An 18992-nucleotide genomic window follows, 5' to 3' on the forward strand; every position below is an offset into this window, starting at 1 on the left:
AACCTGTTTTCAGAGGATGCACGACCGGGAAACGTTGCAGTTGCTGACAGGAGCCAGAGGTACAATGTTGTAGAAGGCGTCTTGCTTCTTTGTTGCAGCTTGTAGAGTTCCTGAAGGGTCCAGATCCAGTTTCTTCAGTGAGAAGTGGAAGTGGAGGATGCAGAGGATTCCTGCTGGAGTCTTGGAATCTGAATCTGAGGACCCACCCAAAGGAGAGACCAGAAATAGCCCTGAAAGGGGGATTAGATACCTAACCAGGTAAGCACCAATCAGGGGAGGGCCCTGACATCTCCTGCTGGCACTGGCCACTCAGATGCTCCCAGAGTTCCCTGCCAACCTCGAATCCAAGATGGCAAAACCCAGGGACCTTCTGGAAGAGCTTTGATCACCATCCCTGGTGTGGTGATGGACAGGGGAGTTGTCACTCCCCTTTCCTTTGTCCAGTTTCATGCAAGAGCAGGGACTGGGGGTCCCTTAACAGGTGTAGACTGGTTTATGTAAGGAGAGCACCAAATGTGCCCTTCAAAGCATTTCCAGTGGCTTCCGGAGGTTACCCACCAAGTCTGAATCAACAATTTCCAAAAGGAGAGGGTGTAACACGCATCTCCCAAAGGAAATCCTTTGTTCTGCCTTCTTGAGCTCAAGCTTTTCAAGCAACAGGAGGGCAGAAACATGTCTGTGAGGTGGCAACAGCTGGGCTGCCTGGAAAACCTCAGAAGGCTGAAATGGCAATACTGGGGGTCCTCTAAGGAGCCCCCAGAGTGCATGGACTCATACAACTAATGCTTGCAAAAGCCTTGGGGTATGATTCCAACATGTTTGATACCAAACATGCCTATGTTCAGAGTTACCATTATGTAGCTTGACATAGGTGACCTTTGTCCAGTACACAAATAAAATGGCGTCCCCACACTCACGAAGTCTGGGAAAATGATCCTGGAGGTCGTTAGGGCACCTCTGCTGGTGCAGGGGTGCCCTCACACACAGATACTTTGCACCCTGCCCTCAGGGCTGGAGGGCCTGCTTTTGGGGTGACTTATAAGTGACCTGGTGCAGTGTAAATGGCAGTGAAAGGGTGCTTGCACCTTTTCTCACAGGCTGCAATGGCAGTCTTGCAGAAGCCTTTGCATAGGCTCCCAATGGGTGGCAAAATATATGCTGCAGCCCATAGGAATTGCCTGGAACCCCAATGCCCTGGGTACCTAGGTACCATATACTAGGGACTTATATGGGGGCACCAGTATGCCAATTGTGAGTGAAATACAGACTTTTGGGAGAGAGAGCATCTTCATTGGGGTCCTGGTTATCAGGATCCCAGTGAACATAGTCAAGCACACTGACATCAGGCAGAAAATGGGGGTAACAATGTAAAAAAAAAAGGGTACTTTCCTACAAGGGCTGGTATCATTGTAACACCAACCTACAACAAGCATTGCCAGTGCCAATAGATCTTCCCTATACAAGAGATATTGGCTTTGGCAATGTGTTTTGCTATGTTGTACATCAGTGTGGCCGCTGTTCAGCATGACTGAAAGTCAGTGGCATGGAGTGTTGTAGAGTGAAGTGGGGGAATAGAGGGCCTAGTAGCACAGTGCACCACCAAAACATCATTTGTTTTATGCTTCGGTAGCGAAGGCCACACAAAGCCATCTTGCATGGCTTTTCATGGCCTTGTAAATATGGACTCCTTTCATGCATAACACTGCATGAAACCGGTGGTCCATGGGTGTTGCTGTGACTACTCCCACAGCAACACCCATGGAATCTGTCAGAATCTGATGCATTCCCAGATTTACAAGTCTGAGAATACATCAGATGCCTACTCCACCTCAGGGGTGGCATTAATTAAAGTAGTACAACAGGGAGAAATAACATTATTTCTCCCCATTCTTTCCTCTTTCTATGTGTGCTGTATTCTACAGCACACATAGAAAGAGGAAAACATCTTTAATGATTGTTTGTGTGCCAGCGCAGGGGATAAGGACAGGAATGCGCCGTATCTTATAGTTACTGCGCATTCCTGCACTTTTGTTTTGATGCAGGGCAGGGCAGAAAAAAAGGCTTGTGGCTCTATCTTGTGCCAAAACATAGATAGAAAATGTGGCCCAGAGTGTTGTAGAGTGAAGTAGGGGGGTAGGGTGTCATTGAGGTGAGTGAAGAAGAGTAGAGTTCAATGGTTCAGTGGCAGAGAGTTTGTGGTGTGGAATGGCGTTGGGTGGAATAGGGTGGAGTGGGTTGGAATGGATTGAGGTAGTGTGGTAGATAGGAGTAGAGTGGGTGGATTAAACTGGATTGGAATAGAGTGGGTGAGGTGGATTGGAAGGAGTGGGGTGCATTGGAGTGGGGTGGATTGAAATCAGGTGAGATGGATTGGAGTGGTGTGGATGTAGATTGGAGTAGGGTGATTCCATTAGATTGGGGTTGGTAGATTGGACTGAAGTGATAGGACTAGGGTCGGCTGGATTGGAGTCAGGTGGGGTGGATTGGATTGGGGTAGGTGTGAGTGGGGTGAACTGGAGTGAGGTGTCTCAGACTGGACTGGAGTGGAGTGGATTGGATAAATCCTATTGTAGTAGGGTGGATTGAACCGGAGTCGACTCTGGACTGGAGTGGAAGGGATTGGAGTGTGGTGGTTTGGGCTGGATGGATTGGTGTCAGGTGGTTTCTTGGGTGGATTGGACTGGGGTAGATTGGGGAGGACTGCACTAAAGTGGGGTGGATTGGGCTAGAGTAGAATGGGTGGATTGGAGTGGAGTAGGGTGGATCAGAGTGGGGTTGACTGGATTGAATTGAGGTGGGGTGTACTGGAGTGTGGTGGATTGGAATTGGGTGAATTAGATTGGGGTGGGGGTTGCACTGAGGTGGGGTGGATTGGAGTGGGGTGAATTTCACTTCTACACCCCAACACGTCAACTCCGATCCGCCAACCTCGCCCTCGCCATCGTACCCCGAATCCAGCGCAAGACATCCGGCGGCAGATCCTTCTCCTTCCTCGCCGCCAAGACCTGGAACTCTCTCCCCACATCCCTTCGCCAGACCCAGGACCTCCTCGCATTCAGAAGGCTCCTCAAGACCTGGCTCTTCGACCGATAAACCAGCAGCACTCCCCTCCCCCCCCCCCCCCCCTCAGCGCCTCGAAACCCTGACGGGTACATAGCGCGCTTTATAAATACTATACTATGATTGATTGACTGGAGTAGGGTGGATTGGGCCAAGTGAGATGGATTGGACTGGAGTGGGTTGCAGTGGGGTGGAATTGAGTGGAGTGGATTAGATTGGGTGGGGTGGATTAGAATGAGTGGAGTGAACTATATTGGGGTGGACTGGATTGGGGTGGATTGGATTGGATTGGGGTGGGTGGGTTGGAGTGGAATGGATTTTTTGGGGTGGGATGGATCAGAATTGAGTGGATTGAATTTGAGTAGGGTGGATTGTGGTAAATTGGACTAGAGTGTGGTGGACTGGACTGGGTCGGATTGGATTGGAGTGGGGAGGATCGGAGCGGGGTGGATTGGAATGGAGAGGGAAAGATTGAATTGAGTAGGGTGGAGTAAATTGGCGTGGGTTGGGGTGGGTTGCGTTAAGTTGCGTTAGAGTGGGGTGGATTGGACAGGAATGGGGTTGATTAAAGTGAACTGCACTGGACTTGAATGGGGTAGGTTAAGGTGAATTGGATTGGAGTGGGAAGGATTGGAGTGGGGTGTATTAGGGTAGAGTGGGGTGGATTGGAGTGGCATGGCGTAGCGTGGATTGAGTAGAGTGGGGTGGATTGAAGTAGAGTGGGTGGGAATGGATCAGAGCGGGGTGGGTTGGAGGAGAATGAAGTGGATTTGAATACAGTGGGAAAGAGGTGGATTGGAGTCGGGTAGAGTGGAGGGGCTGGATTGGACTGGAGTGGGGGATTGCAGTGGGGTAGGGTTGGACTGGATGAGGTGGAATTGATTGGGGTTGGGTGGGTTTGGTTTGATTGGGGTGTGATAGGGTGGTTAGAGTGGGGTGGAATGCATTGATGTGCGGTGAGTTGGATAGGAATGGAGTGGGGTGAGTCAGATTTAGTGGGGTGAATTGGATTGGAGTAGGGTGGGGTGTACTGGAGTGGTGTGGACTGGAGTGGAGTGGGGTGAAGTGGATTGGATTGAGTGGGGAGGATTTGATTGTGATGGGGTGGGATGGATTGGATTGCATTGGGGTCATTTGGACTGCCGTGGAATGACTTAGATATAATTGGGGTGGATTAGATTTGTGTAAAGTGCAGTGGATTGGATTGGTGTGGGGGTGGATTAAGGTGACCTGGATTGGAATGGGGTGGATTAAGGTGGATTGGATTGGGGTCTGATGGATTGGAGTGAGGTGCGTGGATTGGAGTAGGGTGAATTGGGTGAGCTTGGATTGGGATGGGTTGGATTGGATTGGGGTGGGTTGGACTGGTGAGGGGTGGGTTGGACTGGCATGGGTTGGATTGTGGTGGTTTGGGGTGGGGTAGATTGGATTGGATTGGAGTTTGGTAGATTAGATTGGTCTCGGTTTAGGTGGATTGGAGTAGTCTAGATTGGGGTGGATTGTATCAGTGTGGTGGATCAAATTGGAAAGGAGTTTGGTGAACTGGGATGTAGTGGGGTGGGGTGGCCTTGATTGGGTTGAGGTGAGGTGGACCTGATTGGAGATGGACAGTCTGGATTGGGGCAGATTGTTTTGGATTGGAGAGGGGCAAAATGTTTGGGATTGGAGTGGGGCAGGTTGGAGTGGTGCAGATAGTTTTTGTTTTTGGTTAAAGTGAAGCAGATTGTTTTGAATTGATGTGGGTTGGGGTGGGTAGATTAGGTTGCTTTAGAGTGGGGTGGATTGGGTGGTTTGGAAAGGAATGGGGAGGATTAAATTGAACTGTACTGGACTGGAATGGTGTAAATTAAAGTCAATTGTATTGGAGTTTGATGGATTGGAGTGGGATGGATTGACGGGTGGATTGGATTGGAGCAGGGTGGATTAGGCTTGAGTGTGGTGGATTGGAGTGGGGTGGATTGGAGTAGAGTGGGGTGGATTGAAGTAGAGTGGGTAGGATTGGATTAGAGTGGGGTGGGTTGAGTAGAAAGAGGTGGATTTCAGTAGAGTGGGAATGAGGTGGATTGGAGTGTGGATGAGTGAAGGGATGGATTGGACTGGAGTGGGGTGGATCAAAATGGGGTAGGGGTGGACAAGATGAGGTGGAATGGAGTGGGGTGGATTGGATTGGACTGGATTGGAGTGGGGTGGACTGGATTGGGGTAAAGTGGGTTGGATTTGATTGGAGTGTGGTAGGGTGGATTGGAGTGGGTGGAATGGATTGAGGTGAGGTGGACTGGATAGGAATTGAGTGGGGTGAGTTGGATTTAATGTGGTGAATTGGATTGAGTGGGGTGGACGTGAGTGGGGTGAACTGGAAGTGAGTGAGATTGATTGGATTGAGTGGGGTGAATTGGATTGGGATGGGATGGAATGGAGTGGGGTGGAATGGATTAAACTGGGGTCAATTGGATTGGAGTGGAATGAATTGGATTTGAGTGGGGTGGATTAGACTGGTGTGAAGTGCAGTGGATTGGATTGATGTGGAGTGGGGTGGATTGGATTGGAATGAGGTGGATTAAAGTGAACTGGATTGGTATAGGGTGGATTAAGATGGATTGGATGGAGTGAGATGGACCTGAGGGAGGCAAGTGGATTGGAGTGGGGTGAATTGGTTTAGATTGGATTGGAATGGGTTGGATTGGAGTGTGTGGGTTGGAGTGGGATAGGTTTGATTGGAGTGTGGTCGGTTCGACTGGAATGGGGTAGGTTGGACTGGAGTGCGATGAATTGTGGTGGGTTGGAGTGGCGAAGATTAGATAAAATTGGATTGGAGTGTGGTAGATTGGATTGGGCTCAGTTGGGGTGGATTGGATTAGTCTAGATTGAGGTGGATTGAATCAGTGTGTGTGAATAATGGTGGACTGAAGTGGGGTGAAGTGAAATGGAATGTGGTGAACTGGGATGGAGTAGGTGGATTGGATTGTTGTGAGGTGAGGTGGACCTGATGGGAGCAGGACAGTCTGGAGTGGGGCGGACTGGAATGGGAAGATTGTTTTGGATTGGAGTGAGGCAGATTGTTTTGGATTGGGCCGATGCAGATTGTTTTGGATTAGGGTGGGGAAGATTATTGTGGATTGGAGTGGGTCAGATTACTATGGATTGGAGTGGGCATATTGTCTTGGACTGGAGTGAGGCAGATTGTTTTTGGATTGTAGTGGGGCAGATTGCTTTGGATTGGAGTGGGGCAGATTGTTTTGGACTGAAGTGAGGCAGACTTTTGAATTGGAATAGGGCAGATTGTTTTGGACTGGGGTGGGACAGATTGGAGCTGAGTAGATATTTTTGGATTGTCGTTGAACAGATTCCTATGGATTGGAGTGGGGCAGAGTAGAGTGGAGCTGATTATTTAGAAACGGAGTGGGGCAGATCGGAGTGTGGCAGATTGAAGAGGGGTGGGTGTAGTGGGGTAAATCTGGGTGAGGTGGACTGTATTGGAGTGGGGTGGATTGGATTGGGGTAGATTGGAGTAGAGGGGATTATTTTAGATTGGAGTGCGGCATATGATTTGGATTGGAGTGGGGCGATTGGAGAAGGGAAGATTGTTTTGGATTGGAGTTGTGCAGATTGTTTTCAATTGGCATGGAGCAGATTGCTGTGGATTGCAGTGGGGCAGATTGTTTTGGATTGTTGTATTGGAGTGGGGCACATTGTTGAGGGTTGAATTGGAAAAATTGGAGTGGGGTGGGTTGGGGGGATTGGAGTGTGGTGGGCCGGGATGGAGTGATGTGGATTGGATTGGAGTGTAGCGGATTGGACTGGAGTGGGGTAGCCTGGAGTGGGGCAGGTTGGGATGGGGCAGAAAGTTTTGGATTGGAGTGAAGCACATTATTTTGGATTGAGGCAGTGTAGATTGTTTCGGAGTGGGGGGGCCAGATTGTTGTAGATTGGAGTGTGCCATATTGTTTTGGATTGCTGTACTGAAGTGGGGCATACTTTTTTAATTGGAATGGGGACTATTATTTTGAATTGGAGTGGGACAGATTGTAGTGGGGTGGGTTGGGACAATTGGCGTGTGGTGGACTGGAGTGGTGTAGATTGGAGTGGGGTGGATTGTGGCATGCTGCATGATTATGTGTTAAAACATAATTCGAAAATTACACATAAAAAAGAAACAATGTTGCGTTGCAATTTTTAGAACAAGTTAAGAGTCCTTTTTTGAGAACAGCACCCAAGTGCAAAAGCAAAATAAAACATGAGTGCAAAGTGAGAAAAGAATACTTGGCAAAATAAAACAAATGCTAATTATAAAAAATGCAACTTTGCAATTTTGGTTGTCCTGCGGGCACGTTTTTGCACCTTCTGCGTGGAGGGCTCTAAAAGTTAAAAAGAACAAAATAGTCCCTTAATCACGTCAGGCCCCAGATTGCACTGTATAAATTGAATCAGGCAGTGCTTGGTTTCTGCTCCACAAAAAATAAAAGAAAACAAGCATATGCCCACTCTGATCAATTACGAGGCTGTAATTCTAGCATATGTTATCTCAGACTCGACCCAGTTTCTTACTATCTGACGCTACTATTCGATAGTGAAGCAAATAATTTTCCACTTTCTTCTTTTAAAACTTGAAGATTGATTTGATGGGAATTCTCTTGCTCATACAGAGCACGCAGATTTTTGGCCTCGAAAGGACATGGTCAATCATGCTTTTGTACTCATTTTGCAGGACGTTCATGGGTCAGGGATTTTATACCTGTTCAATGGAGTTCAGAGTTTTATAAGCTGGATTGTGCCATCCTTGCAGCCTTTGCCGTGTGTAAATGTCTCTTAGAAGCATTTCATTCAACAAACTTGACACATCCAACAGAATTTCCAGGGCTCTCTTTCAAAGTAAATTGTCATTTAGTCATCATACAAATTTGCACCTTTGCTGTTTCTGATATTTTTGTCTGATCTGCCAACAGTAATGAGGAAGGCAAGATGCTGCTCCGCAAAAAGGGAAGCAATTATATGTTAAAATCAAATGCAGATCTCTTGGTTATAGTACACCAGATGGCAATTGGTCTTTAGTGCTACGTCAACTGCATCGCTAACTACAACAAATCAAACACACACAACTGAAATAATAAGGCCCAAATTGTATTCTTTGGATAGAAACAGTGTTTACCTGGCCACATAGTAAAATTGCTCTTAAATAATTAGCTGAATATAAGATCCTGGTGTTACAGTTCTATAGAAATTTGCCCTGAGAACTAATTATCAAACAGTAAAGAGCAATGTGCTGTGCACAATGAGAAGGTATAGCCACGTTTATGAAGCTATTGTGTATTCCGTTAATAAGGGTTTGTAATGTCAAGATGACTCCACTTATTTGTATTGTTGTCCCTATGTTTGAGGACACAATGACCTATAGAAAACTAGAGCACAAATCTTACAACCCAGTTTCTGGCCATAGTCCAGATTGTTTGAATGAAAGCCCTTTATTGGGGAATTTGGTGAATGCACCATTAATAGTGTAGTTGGGGTGTTGTTGATAAAGTTCTGTTCAAAACTATAGGAAACCTTGATGGATCAATTGCTGATTTATAATTGTCTTAGTCAATAGCAGGACAAGCTTGCTGGTCTTGTGTCATTCAAACTAGATTAAATAGACCATTTATGAACTATGGTAATTTTGACTTTGGGCTTTGGCCAGCGGCAACTCCTTTGCAATGGCGAAGGAGCGTTGCCCCCCTGGCTAAGAGCCATGAGCTGTAAAATAAAACAATATTTAATTATTTCATTTTACAGCTGCTGGCTCAGCCAGCTGCATGTGCAGGGCGGAGCGGGCGGGGCTGGGCCACAGGAGGCGAGAGGGAGAAGGGGAGAGTGCACCTAAGTGCGCATGTGTGTTTGGTCAGCCGTCGTTCTCCAACCCGGCTGTGTTGAACAACTTGACTGGAGAAACTGCTAAGACCCCAGGGTTTTGTCTGAGCGGCTGTCCAAGTTTAGCATGAAAGCAGCACGAAGATTGCAGGGGAGCCTGTGCTGATGTCCCAGTGATTGCTGGGAAACCAGAATAGAAGAAGAGTGTGAGGCGGCCTGCAGCATCCATGAAGGTAGTTTTAAAAAAAAAAAAAACTATTTTATGTTTATTTCCCCTCCTCATCCCCATCCCCCCCACCCACTGCTCCCCTTGAGATTTGCGACAGCTGCTGCTGGCTTTGGCAAATGTATGTAACTGCAATTAATTACAGAACAGTTGATATTTAATTCGCCATTCACTCATTTATTGATTCTGAGAACTACTTGAGCCCTAAAAGCTCTGAGCAAATGTTGTACCACTCAAAACCCACTTTGGGCATAATTCCTTGTATAGTGACCCCGTTCCCCACTTAACTCGAAATTTAAAGAAAATTGTACTTGGTGTTATAAAAAGGGAAATCATACTGGTTGTTCTCTGGAAGATGCAGCTGCATTCTTGGAGCTGATGTAAATCTCAAACGTCCATCGTTTGATGTCTCTAAAAAACATATATTTGTGTCCGGTTCTTAGGAAATGTGGTATCAGAGTGTTGGTGACGCTGATATTATTTTTTTCAGAAGAGCCAGCAAAACAGCCATGTGGACATTTTTAAAGGGATGCACTTACATAAATGTACATTGTAGTTCATTTTTATGCGACAATTTGTAATTTAAAATGTAATTAAAAGTGTGTATTCTATTACATGTTTGCACATAGGGTAATCGGGCCAACAAAATGAACTTAGTAAATAACATAAATATCATAATATTAACTTAGTTTATTCCATTCTAAATGGAGGTTTGATTCATAAATGAACGTTGCTGTCATACAACTGTTCTATCTTTGGTGCACGTTTCTCATTACTCAGGAGCTCACAAAGTATTCCAATCGTAGATATCCATGAAGTGTTCCAATTCTTATAATTTAGCATGCTGAGTTTTGTTTTACCAATTAGAAAAGACTGCGACCCTAAGTGTGATGCGATGCAAGGGTGTATATGCACATGTAACGCTTTTTATTTTTTCCAAATATAACGTATTTTTCCTGTCGAGAAATCCCTTGCGCTAACCCCACCGAACATGGGAATTGTCCTTTTTCATTCAAACCCAATACACATCCTTTCCACCTGCCTTTCACCAAAGCATATTTTAGTGCATTTTCAACATGGGTAAGCTGCCACAGTACCCACAAACTTACATGTGTGGTTGTGCATCTATTTTTGCTGTTTGTACCATTCAGTGACGCCTAAAGTCCCATCTTAATGCCACACTAGTGGCATTTCACATTTAGGAGTACATTTTACAAGCATAAATTTGCACAAATCCTGCATAAACGACTCAAGATGTGCGTGTGTATTTTGCTCAGGAGTGAAAAATACTTTAGGAATCAGACCCTGGCTGATTGTTATCATTTAACGTAGCTTGAAAAGCAGTGGTTGCTGGTTAATGTGGGAGATAAATTAAAAACTCAAATTACTTTAAAAGATGCATCTTTTAGCAGTGGTGTGTGCGGTTTACCAGGTTCAACACTTCCATAAGGCAGCAACTTCAGCGCGCTGCCTAATGAATGCTCCGAATTATTATAAAGGCTCGACAATTTTCCCTTTTTTCAACGTATAAAAGCTCTTCACCACACAAAATATTGTACTTGAACCTCTGAAATTCCTTGCACGGTTCCTGCAGATGGTTCCGATAATGAATTGTAGGAAAAATAGCAACTGCTGTGACCACTAAAGAGGAGAGAATGAAATTGATCCTGGAAAAATGTCTTGTCGATACAGAGAAAAACTAAGTAGTTATGCACACACGATAAGAAATAAATATTTCAAAAACTCTTTAACCCAGCGCTCAAAATTTTGTTTTTTACAGTGGTAGTGTTAAGTATTTCTGTACCATCGTTTTTCATTAGTAAGCAACCGCCTCAGTGGAGTCGCAGCTGCCCACTTCATTTTGTTTATTTCCTTTCAGCCGTGTACGAGCTGTCATGTGAAGCCTACAAACATCTTGGTAAAACGTCTGACGTCTATTGGATTGATCCAGATGGCAGTGGACCACTGGGGCCACTAAAGGTTTATTGCAACATGACAGGTACTGCATAGATCAACTAAAATATATTTTCACTTTTAAAACGTTTGCAGGATAGATATTTCTGTAAATATGCACATGTAAATTTAGCTTGAGAGGCTAATGCAATTTTGTTTTTCCTTCTTAAAATTGTGATATTTTATTAGGAAATGTATAGATAACCCTTTTGGTGTTCTCAAATTATTCTGTAATCATAGTTACAATGCAGATTAAAAGTAAAGTAAGTGTTCTTGTAGTATGTAAAATGGGTGCTAGAGATTTAGTGGAAAGGCAATGTTGACTATTTTTTCCTAATGGAAGAAATCTGAATTACAACCATGGCCCTTCCATATGGGCAGGAGGGCCACACACCCCACCTTTTCCCCAACAAGAAGAGTGAGCAAAGGTCAACCTGACAGACATTCTTCTTGTTCAGGTCACCAAGCCATGAGCTGTACATGTGATAAATGTGCAGAGGCCTGTCTGCCTGAGGTGGACTTTGCCAGGCTGTGGATTTCACAGCACTGTGGGCATGACCTTCTCAGCCTGGCAAAAGTGCCTAGAGGCCCTCTCCTCTCATGAAAAGGGGGAGTGTCACTGATTGCCTCTGACCTGGGTGCTTCAGTTTTAAGCTCTTAAGTGCTCAGGGCCGAATGTCAATCAGTGACACCTTGCCACAGAGTGGGGTGGGGTCAGCAGTCTCACTGACCCCATCCCACTCTGTGATGAGTGAGGGACTTCTGCCTTCCCTCATTGGTTGACCTAAGCTCAGACGATGAGGGAAGGCAGCAGTTCCAAACCTCCTGGGACCGCCGAGGCTTCCTTCCCAGAGTGCTGCAGTTAAGGTAAGGTGTATGTTTTTGATGTTTGGTACGTGCATGCATGTATGTATGAATGTATGTATGTATGTTTAGTTGTGGGTAAATGGTGTGAATGGATGTGTGTGTGTGTGATTGCAAGGGTATGAGTGAGGGGGTATGTCTTTGTTTGTGTGTGTGTGTGTGTGGCCGTCCACCCCTCTCCCTGCTAAAATTGCCAGCCGCAACTGCTAAATTAATGTAAATGTTAAAATAATATTGAAGTTCGGCAATAAGTATGTTCACAATCTCATGGACTGGACATCAAAATGAAACATAAATGTTCTCCAGGTATTACCTAAATAGCAGACTGATTGCATTAACCACCTGGTTTCACATTGTGTTTTGGGATGTAAACTACAAAGACAGAGGACAAAATCATCACGCTGGCAGTTCCAACTAACCACAGTGCTCTGCTGTTTGCTGGGATAAGATATGAAAGATTTCAGTTCTAGATGCTCAAATGAAGCCATTGCGAGATAGTACAAGGCACTCACTCAGTGAGCCACTTTCAGGCATACCAACTATCCTTACTTCGTTGTCCATCTTCCTCATTCCAGGCAGACAATATGAATTGTGTCTGTTTCCATAGACGTCTAAAACCTACCACAGTAAACACATTTTTCTTCCCAATACACATGTCAACTGATTGTACTCTGGAATATAGAGCACAAGAATGTCATGGCACACTAATATCTTAGACAAAATATTGATCGACAAAATATTGAAAGGCAAGTGCATACAGAAAGGTGTATATTTACTATTCCTAACTTCGCATCTATGTACCTCGACGAGATATACACATTGTCAAGATACATATGTGGAGTTAGGTATAGAAAATCTATACATTCTTACCTTTCGATATTTTGTCCCTCAATATCTTGTCTACTATATTAATATCCCATAATATTCTGTATTCAGTAAGTAGGATCCTCTCCATGTCAGCTTAAAACAAGTTCCTAAGGTAAGACTCACCCCAAACTGAGAGCCCAAATAGCAAAGTCAATAGCAACACTTCCTGTGTTTTCTGTCTCACTTCATACATATGACTACACCTTGTATAAGGTAAGTGCTTGAAATTTTGTAACATTGATCATTTTATCATCAGCGGCTGTGCTTCAGCCAGTGCTTTCAATATTGTAAGTATTGGGATCAGGGTTTCTCTATAGCAAACCTCTCCTCAGCTATGCAAGTTCCAGGGCCTGTCCTTTGACCTGGAGGGGCCCGCCAAGTGCACGCTCATCGTAGTCAGTGGGCTAATGTCCCTGTCAAGATTGTAGCACATAAAGTACTGTTGAAAGTGTACTGTTTTTTGTGAATCTGTAGTGCGACCTGATCTTTTTATTTTTGTTAATGTTAATGAGAGTGTGGCCTAATGACTATTCAAATGAATAGTTCTGCTGGTATGTGATATCAAGATGTTTGCACTGACATCCTGGGTCCATGCGGAGTGTGTGAGCATGTAAAAAAAAACAAGTAGTACGACTCTGTGTGTGTCTGTGTGTGTGAGTCTGAGTCCTGAAGCCAGTGAGATCCATATTGGAAGCTTTTGGGTGTGGTTGTAGCATGGCACAACATGGAAGGTGAGGATAGATTCCCCAGACAGTGCACGTTTATTTTCTGCATTCATGTGGTGGAAGGGTGGAGGCCCAGACAGTGAAGTTTGGAGGATGGAGACAGGGCTGCCTTTAGAAATTTAATGAAGGATTTGTTAGCAAGAGGCTGCTGATTAGTTCTTTCTTAACACTCCTGTTTGGTAGATTGTAGGAATGAAGGATGTGGCTGCAGTTTCTGCTGTTCAATGTGAAAACATTTCTAAGCTTGGCCTGTCCTTTCTCTCTTTCTGATGTCTGCTCACAAAGACTGATGACAGGCAGATGCAGAACACTCACATTTCATTGTGCCCATGTTGTGGGTGTTCCTTCATCCAAAAACACCAATTTGCCCAAAGGCTGTGTCTGGAGAGCAGCCTGAAAATGACATTTGAAAAAAGAGCGAACCTAACCAGTTCTGAAACTTTAGACAATGGATCTCTGTCTGGGGAGTATGTGTAAAATTGGTATCCAAAACACCCACTTTGTTCCAGTCCCACATCCTTCTTGATCAAGGAAGGGAGTGCTTTGCAGAGTACTTGAATGGCTACTGTGTAACTGGGCCTGGTGTCTGCCTGTCCATCACCCTTCCAGAGGTGAAAAGACATTTCTTGAATTCAACATTTTATGCTGGAGGAGCTAATGTTCTGCCTAAAGAACCTTGAAGCCTTCCTGCTGAGATGGGCAATGAATATGCCTGGCCCTGTAGGAGGAGAGACCCGCTAGGAGGAGGGGCCTGTGTGATCCGTAGGAGGGAAATACAAACAAAAGGTAACACACCAAGAGAGTGTGCCACAGGATCCATATTGTGAAAATGCTCACCAAACCTTTTTATGCAGTTCATATACTTTTTCTGGCCAGATTTGAGCCCAGGACATGTCACCTCACAGCTGGCTGTGGGATTAGCAGCACGGGTCTGTGTCACTGCAAAGTGGAGAACCCAATCTGCCGAGGGGCAGCCACTGCCCAGAGATTTCTTTGCTAGAAGATTTGATGTGAAGGCTGCAACTACCCTGCTAAGCTCCTGCCTGTAGCTGACTAAAAGGCCACCTCTGGTGAGCTGGGCACTTCTGCGAAGACCCACCTCCCTGAATCTGTCTTCCAGTGCCTTCTGGAGATGCTACCACAACAGCCCGCTATGTAAAGTCCACACTCCAAAGGCTGGAGGGTGTGAATTCATGCACCTGGTACTATCAAGAGCAACTTGCAGATACACCCCAGGGCTTAGCCTGTACAAAGTGATTAAAGACAAAAAAGTCGCTCATGGTGATCTGCCGTGTCAACTGGATTCTGTTGATTTTTTGCTGAGTGATAACAGATTGAACTGAGCAGCATACTTAAAACAGTGAGGAGGTTTGAGCTAACTGCCCCTGGACCTAATCCTGCCTAAACTCAAAGAAGGGCGAGGATGGTAAAAGCAGGAATATTAGCACTAGCAGGAAGAACGATAATCATCAGGAAGGGAATGGGCTGTAGCACCTTATTGACAAAATGCAGTATTCTGCAACCCTGTATGTTGTATCCACTGAACTATACAGTATTTTGTTTTTCCCTGAGATTAAAATGATTTTCTTTTTCATAAAGATGAGCACTGGACTGGATATTACCTTACTGTGTCTGTTGGTTGGGTATTGTATTTGATCCAGTTTGCAGTGCTGTAGTAGGACAGGCCTCAGGACACCAATAGCAAATAACCTCAACCACCACATTGGGACCCAGTTGCGTCTGTCTTTCCTGTGGGCCCTCAAACGGGGCTTAACAGTTGCCTTTGGATTTACAAATTCCATTCAGTCAGAAAACAAATTCTGCATGCAAAGCAGAATTTTGACTTTAAAAGTTTTGAAGTCAGAAAAGGGTTCAAGCTATATCTCTTAGTTTACCTCTACGTGAAATATTCTTTATCATATATTAATCTCTTTCTGCTTTTCATTTGCTCTTGAACAAAGGGGTAGATTCTGTAATTACAGATTTATAGAGACTGGTATGCAGGCCTTAATAGTTGTATTTGATGTGGGCGGGTCCCCATAGCATAGTGGGGTTAAAACATCTCTGATATATTGGTTCTGATCTTGATGCATACTGTATATCTTTCAGTAGATATCATACCACAGCAGCCATAATTTTTATATCCAAGATTTTTGTTATCTGTCACAATGTAAAACCAATGATATGACCTATAAAAATATCTGAACTAAAAACACACCAAGGGTGTCAGAATTGGTTACTTTGACCACAGTGTACTGTGAGTGTTCAGCCTTGTGTTTGTGTACTTGGAACTTTTAGGGATAAGTTAGAATAGCAGTCCTCAGTTAGGGCAATCTCTCTAAAATTGACATGTTATAGGAGATCCCCTTCCCTAACAATCCATGATGGCGGCTGCATAAATTGGTGAAACAGCAATAAGATTTTCTGACCTTAGATAACAGTAACTCATTGTATATGGTCAGAAGATACAGTGTAGTGAAAGTGTCCTTCATCTTGTCCTTCTTTGCCTACATGTTTTTTTCTGTCCCACACATTAGACTGTAAAAGATACTAATTCTCTATCGAATAATTGTTTGTCCAAGGAATTATGACACATTGTTAGATGCTCAGTCATGCTCTCTGTTACTGCTGCTGAAAGTGCTTTGATGGCACTGAAGTTGCTTTGGAAATGTGTTGTTCCAGTTCACACCTTGAAGTACGACCTGCAAAACTGGTCTCAGAACAAACAGTTATTTCTCCACAGTAATGTGTATTCTCCATGTAGTGACTGGTAGTTACTACACTGATAAACAATGAACTAGATTTAAAATAAAAATGGGTATTTGTGTTTGGGTTCGAAATCACAGTTGTCACTCAAAATTTGCTCTAATAAGTTAAACGTTGGTCAATATTTTGTTAAGGAAATTAATCCTGAAAAATCTCAATTACTTAAATGCTGTTTACAGCAAACTATCTACATCTCTGGAAACCTATTGTTACTTGGTTTTCTAAAGACATCTTGGGGACTTTCAGAAAGTTGACTGAGGAATACATTCCACTAGTTTATTAAAATTGGCTTTGTGTTTTGTAAGTCACACTTTCTTGCTTTCTATTTGCTGCCTTTGTTTTAGGCTCTCTGGACTCAGTTCACACTTCCCGTTGCCTAAACCGTGTTTACAGTAGCCTTTCACAGCTACCTTTCTGTAACCAGACCTTTAAATATTCTTCTTATCTTATCACACTTGCTGTGCATTCAAAGGCTGAGGTCAAATGTCAGGAGCTGTCTTCGCAGGGTGCTTGGTTTCTTTCTCTGACTTCAAAGTGAGAGAGGTTATTTTTTTTTTGCAGTGTTATACAGCATGAACTCAAGCACTTTACAAGACCTCCATCGCATTCACGTTCCTATGTTACTTTGTTTAGGCACAGGGACATTACATTCCACATTACCTTTATGTTTTTTTTAAAAAATTTAGGCACGGGGATATTACAATACACTATGTTATACTAATTTTTTTGTTTATGCATTTTTTGCAGTGTTATAAAGCACTGGAGTTCGTGGTTAATAAGAACACCATAACTGTCTTTTCTAATTTGATTTTAATTAGGCACGGGGACATTACAGTCATATTTTTTGTTTAGGTATGAGGAAATTAAGCAATTTGCTGAGAATCACAGGCTGTTTAGCATCGCTGAGATTCGAACCTGGGTCCTCAGTTCCAAAGTCGATATTGCAGTATGAGTCATGTTTTTTTATTGAACGGGGCTGGTTGACATGACAGACGGACATACGAGCGGAGCGATCCGTTTGTCTGCCTTGCCTCTGTTTTTGCCTCTCAGGGTGCTGGTGTGTCTTTCCCTGGCCTGCCTTGGAGACAGCGCTCCACAGCAGTGCTAGCACTAACGCTTCCCCTAGCCCATCTCACCAAGCAAAACTGTTATTCCTGCTGCCAGGCAGACCCTCCTAAACTAAGCAATTGGATCATGCCATGGTGCTTTTACAGCACAAAACAGCTTACCTAAAACGTAACCAAATCCTTGTTTGACCTCAAAGAGCAGGATAAACAGATACATGCTCAAAACACATTAATTTACTCTTTCCAAGCGCCACATACCTGCTGTCAGCACTGAAAACCCCGTCAAACCTGAGGTTACTGTCTGCAAGAGGAGGGGCATAGCTGCCTTTGTCTAAACATCATTACCGGAAAATCTTCAATTAGAGAGATACAAATTCCGTTCCTTCAGCTTTCCTTTGAAACTAGTTCACATTCGAAAATCTGAATGATTTATTAACTTTCTGTCTTGCTTACCTGCAGTGCTTTAAATGGGCCGGTACTTTCCGGTACTGAGTACCGGCACTTTTTTATTTTGAAAGGGAGAGTACCGGCATATCTCAAGAAAAACGTAATACTTTTAATTGGAGAGTACCGGCACTTCTCGGAAACAAGCAGGTACTCTATTACAGAGTACCTGCACTTCTAATTTTCCATTTAAAGCACTGCTTACCTGTAAAAAGGTAGAGAAACGGCAAAATATCCATATGAAATGCAGTGTTACGCTATACATTGCATATGTTGGTTACATCAGCTGACCGTTTACATACAATTCTGCAAAATAAGTGAGGCCTGGAATCGCTGAGGGACCTTCACAGGCCTGGTGGGCCACCTGGACTCAGGCCAGAGGCGTTGGGAGCAGAGTGATAAGGACTTGCGGTTCTGGAGGGCACAGGAGTCCTTAATGTTGGTTCCTTTCTGGACAGAGCTGCTGTCTTCGGAAGCTCTTGGTCTATGGGGAAGGCAGCCAGTCCTCTGAAGGGTTTGTAGAGGTTGGTGGGCCTGCATTTATGAAGGTCTGTAGGGAAAACTTGAAAGTGATAAGGAGAATTTGTGCATGCAACACATGCAAACAATAGTTATGAGTGCCTGTGTCTAAACGCATTGGCACATTATAGGCAGGCGTTTTGGCATTGCCAATGCTTGTTTTTGTAACGTCACCCATTTGCGGTTTAAGGTTTTTCCTCTTCTCTGCGCGACGGTGGATCTATGGTGTATGTGCGAATTACAAATAGAGCAACCTATATATGGTGATTGGTAATATCTTAATTCTACAACATTTAGGAAAAAACATAGGTATGCAATAAATAGGAAACACGCAAAACACTAAACAAACTTTATTCGTAGCGTGATTGTGTTTGTTTTGTTTAATTTTATTTCATTTTGGCGAGTGCCTGGAGTGCAAATGACTGAGAGGTTGTATCAGAGCACTCCGCAATTAAAATAATGAAAACTTCCATTTACAATGATAGTTTTCATTTCAATCCACTGCAGCAACACAGAAGTAAACACTCATTATTAAAATGCAACGATTCAACACAAGTCCTAATAGATGGCACCCTCTACTGACAAGAAATGCACTGTATATATATTAAAAGATGAGCTCGCACTCTTGTTGTCTTATATCACAAAAGAAAATTCAAG

At 44.1% G+C, this 18992-nt stretch overlaps 1 protein-coding gene across 2 annotated transcripts in view; it reads left to right on the forward strand.

Moving 5' to 3' along the window:
• Positions 1-18992, forward strand: part of CNTNAP2 (contactin associated protein 2) — a 2759350-nt gene that overhangs the window by 1880068 nt on the left and 860290 nt on the right. For both annotated transcript variants that reach the window (XM_069211508.1, XM_069211509.1), the window contains exon 12: positions 11010-11129. In XM_069211508.1, the coding sequence (XP_069067609.1) occupies positions 11010-11129 (120 nt within the window). The remainder of the gene's footprint in view (positions 1-11009; positions 11130-18992) is intronic.

This window comes from Pleurodeles waltl, chromosome 10, assembly GCF_031143425.1.
Source record: "Pleurodeles waltl isolate 20211129_DDA chromosome 10, aPleWal1.hap1.20221129, whole genome shotgun sequence".
Lineage (NCBI taxonomy): Eukaryota > Metazoa > Chordata > Amphibia > Caudata > Salamandridae > Pleurodeles > Pleurodeles waltl.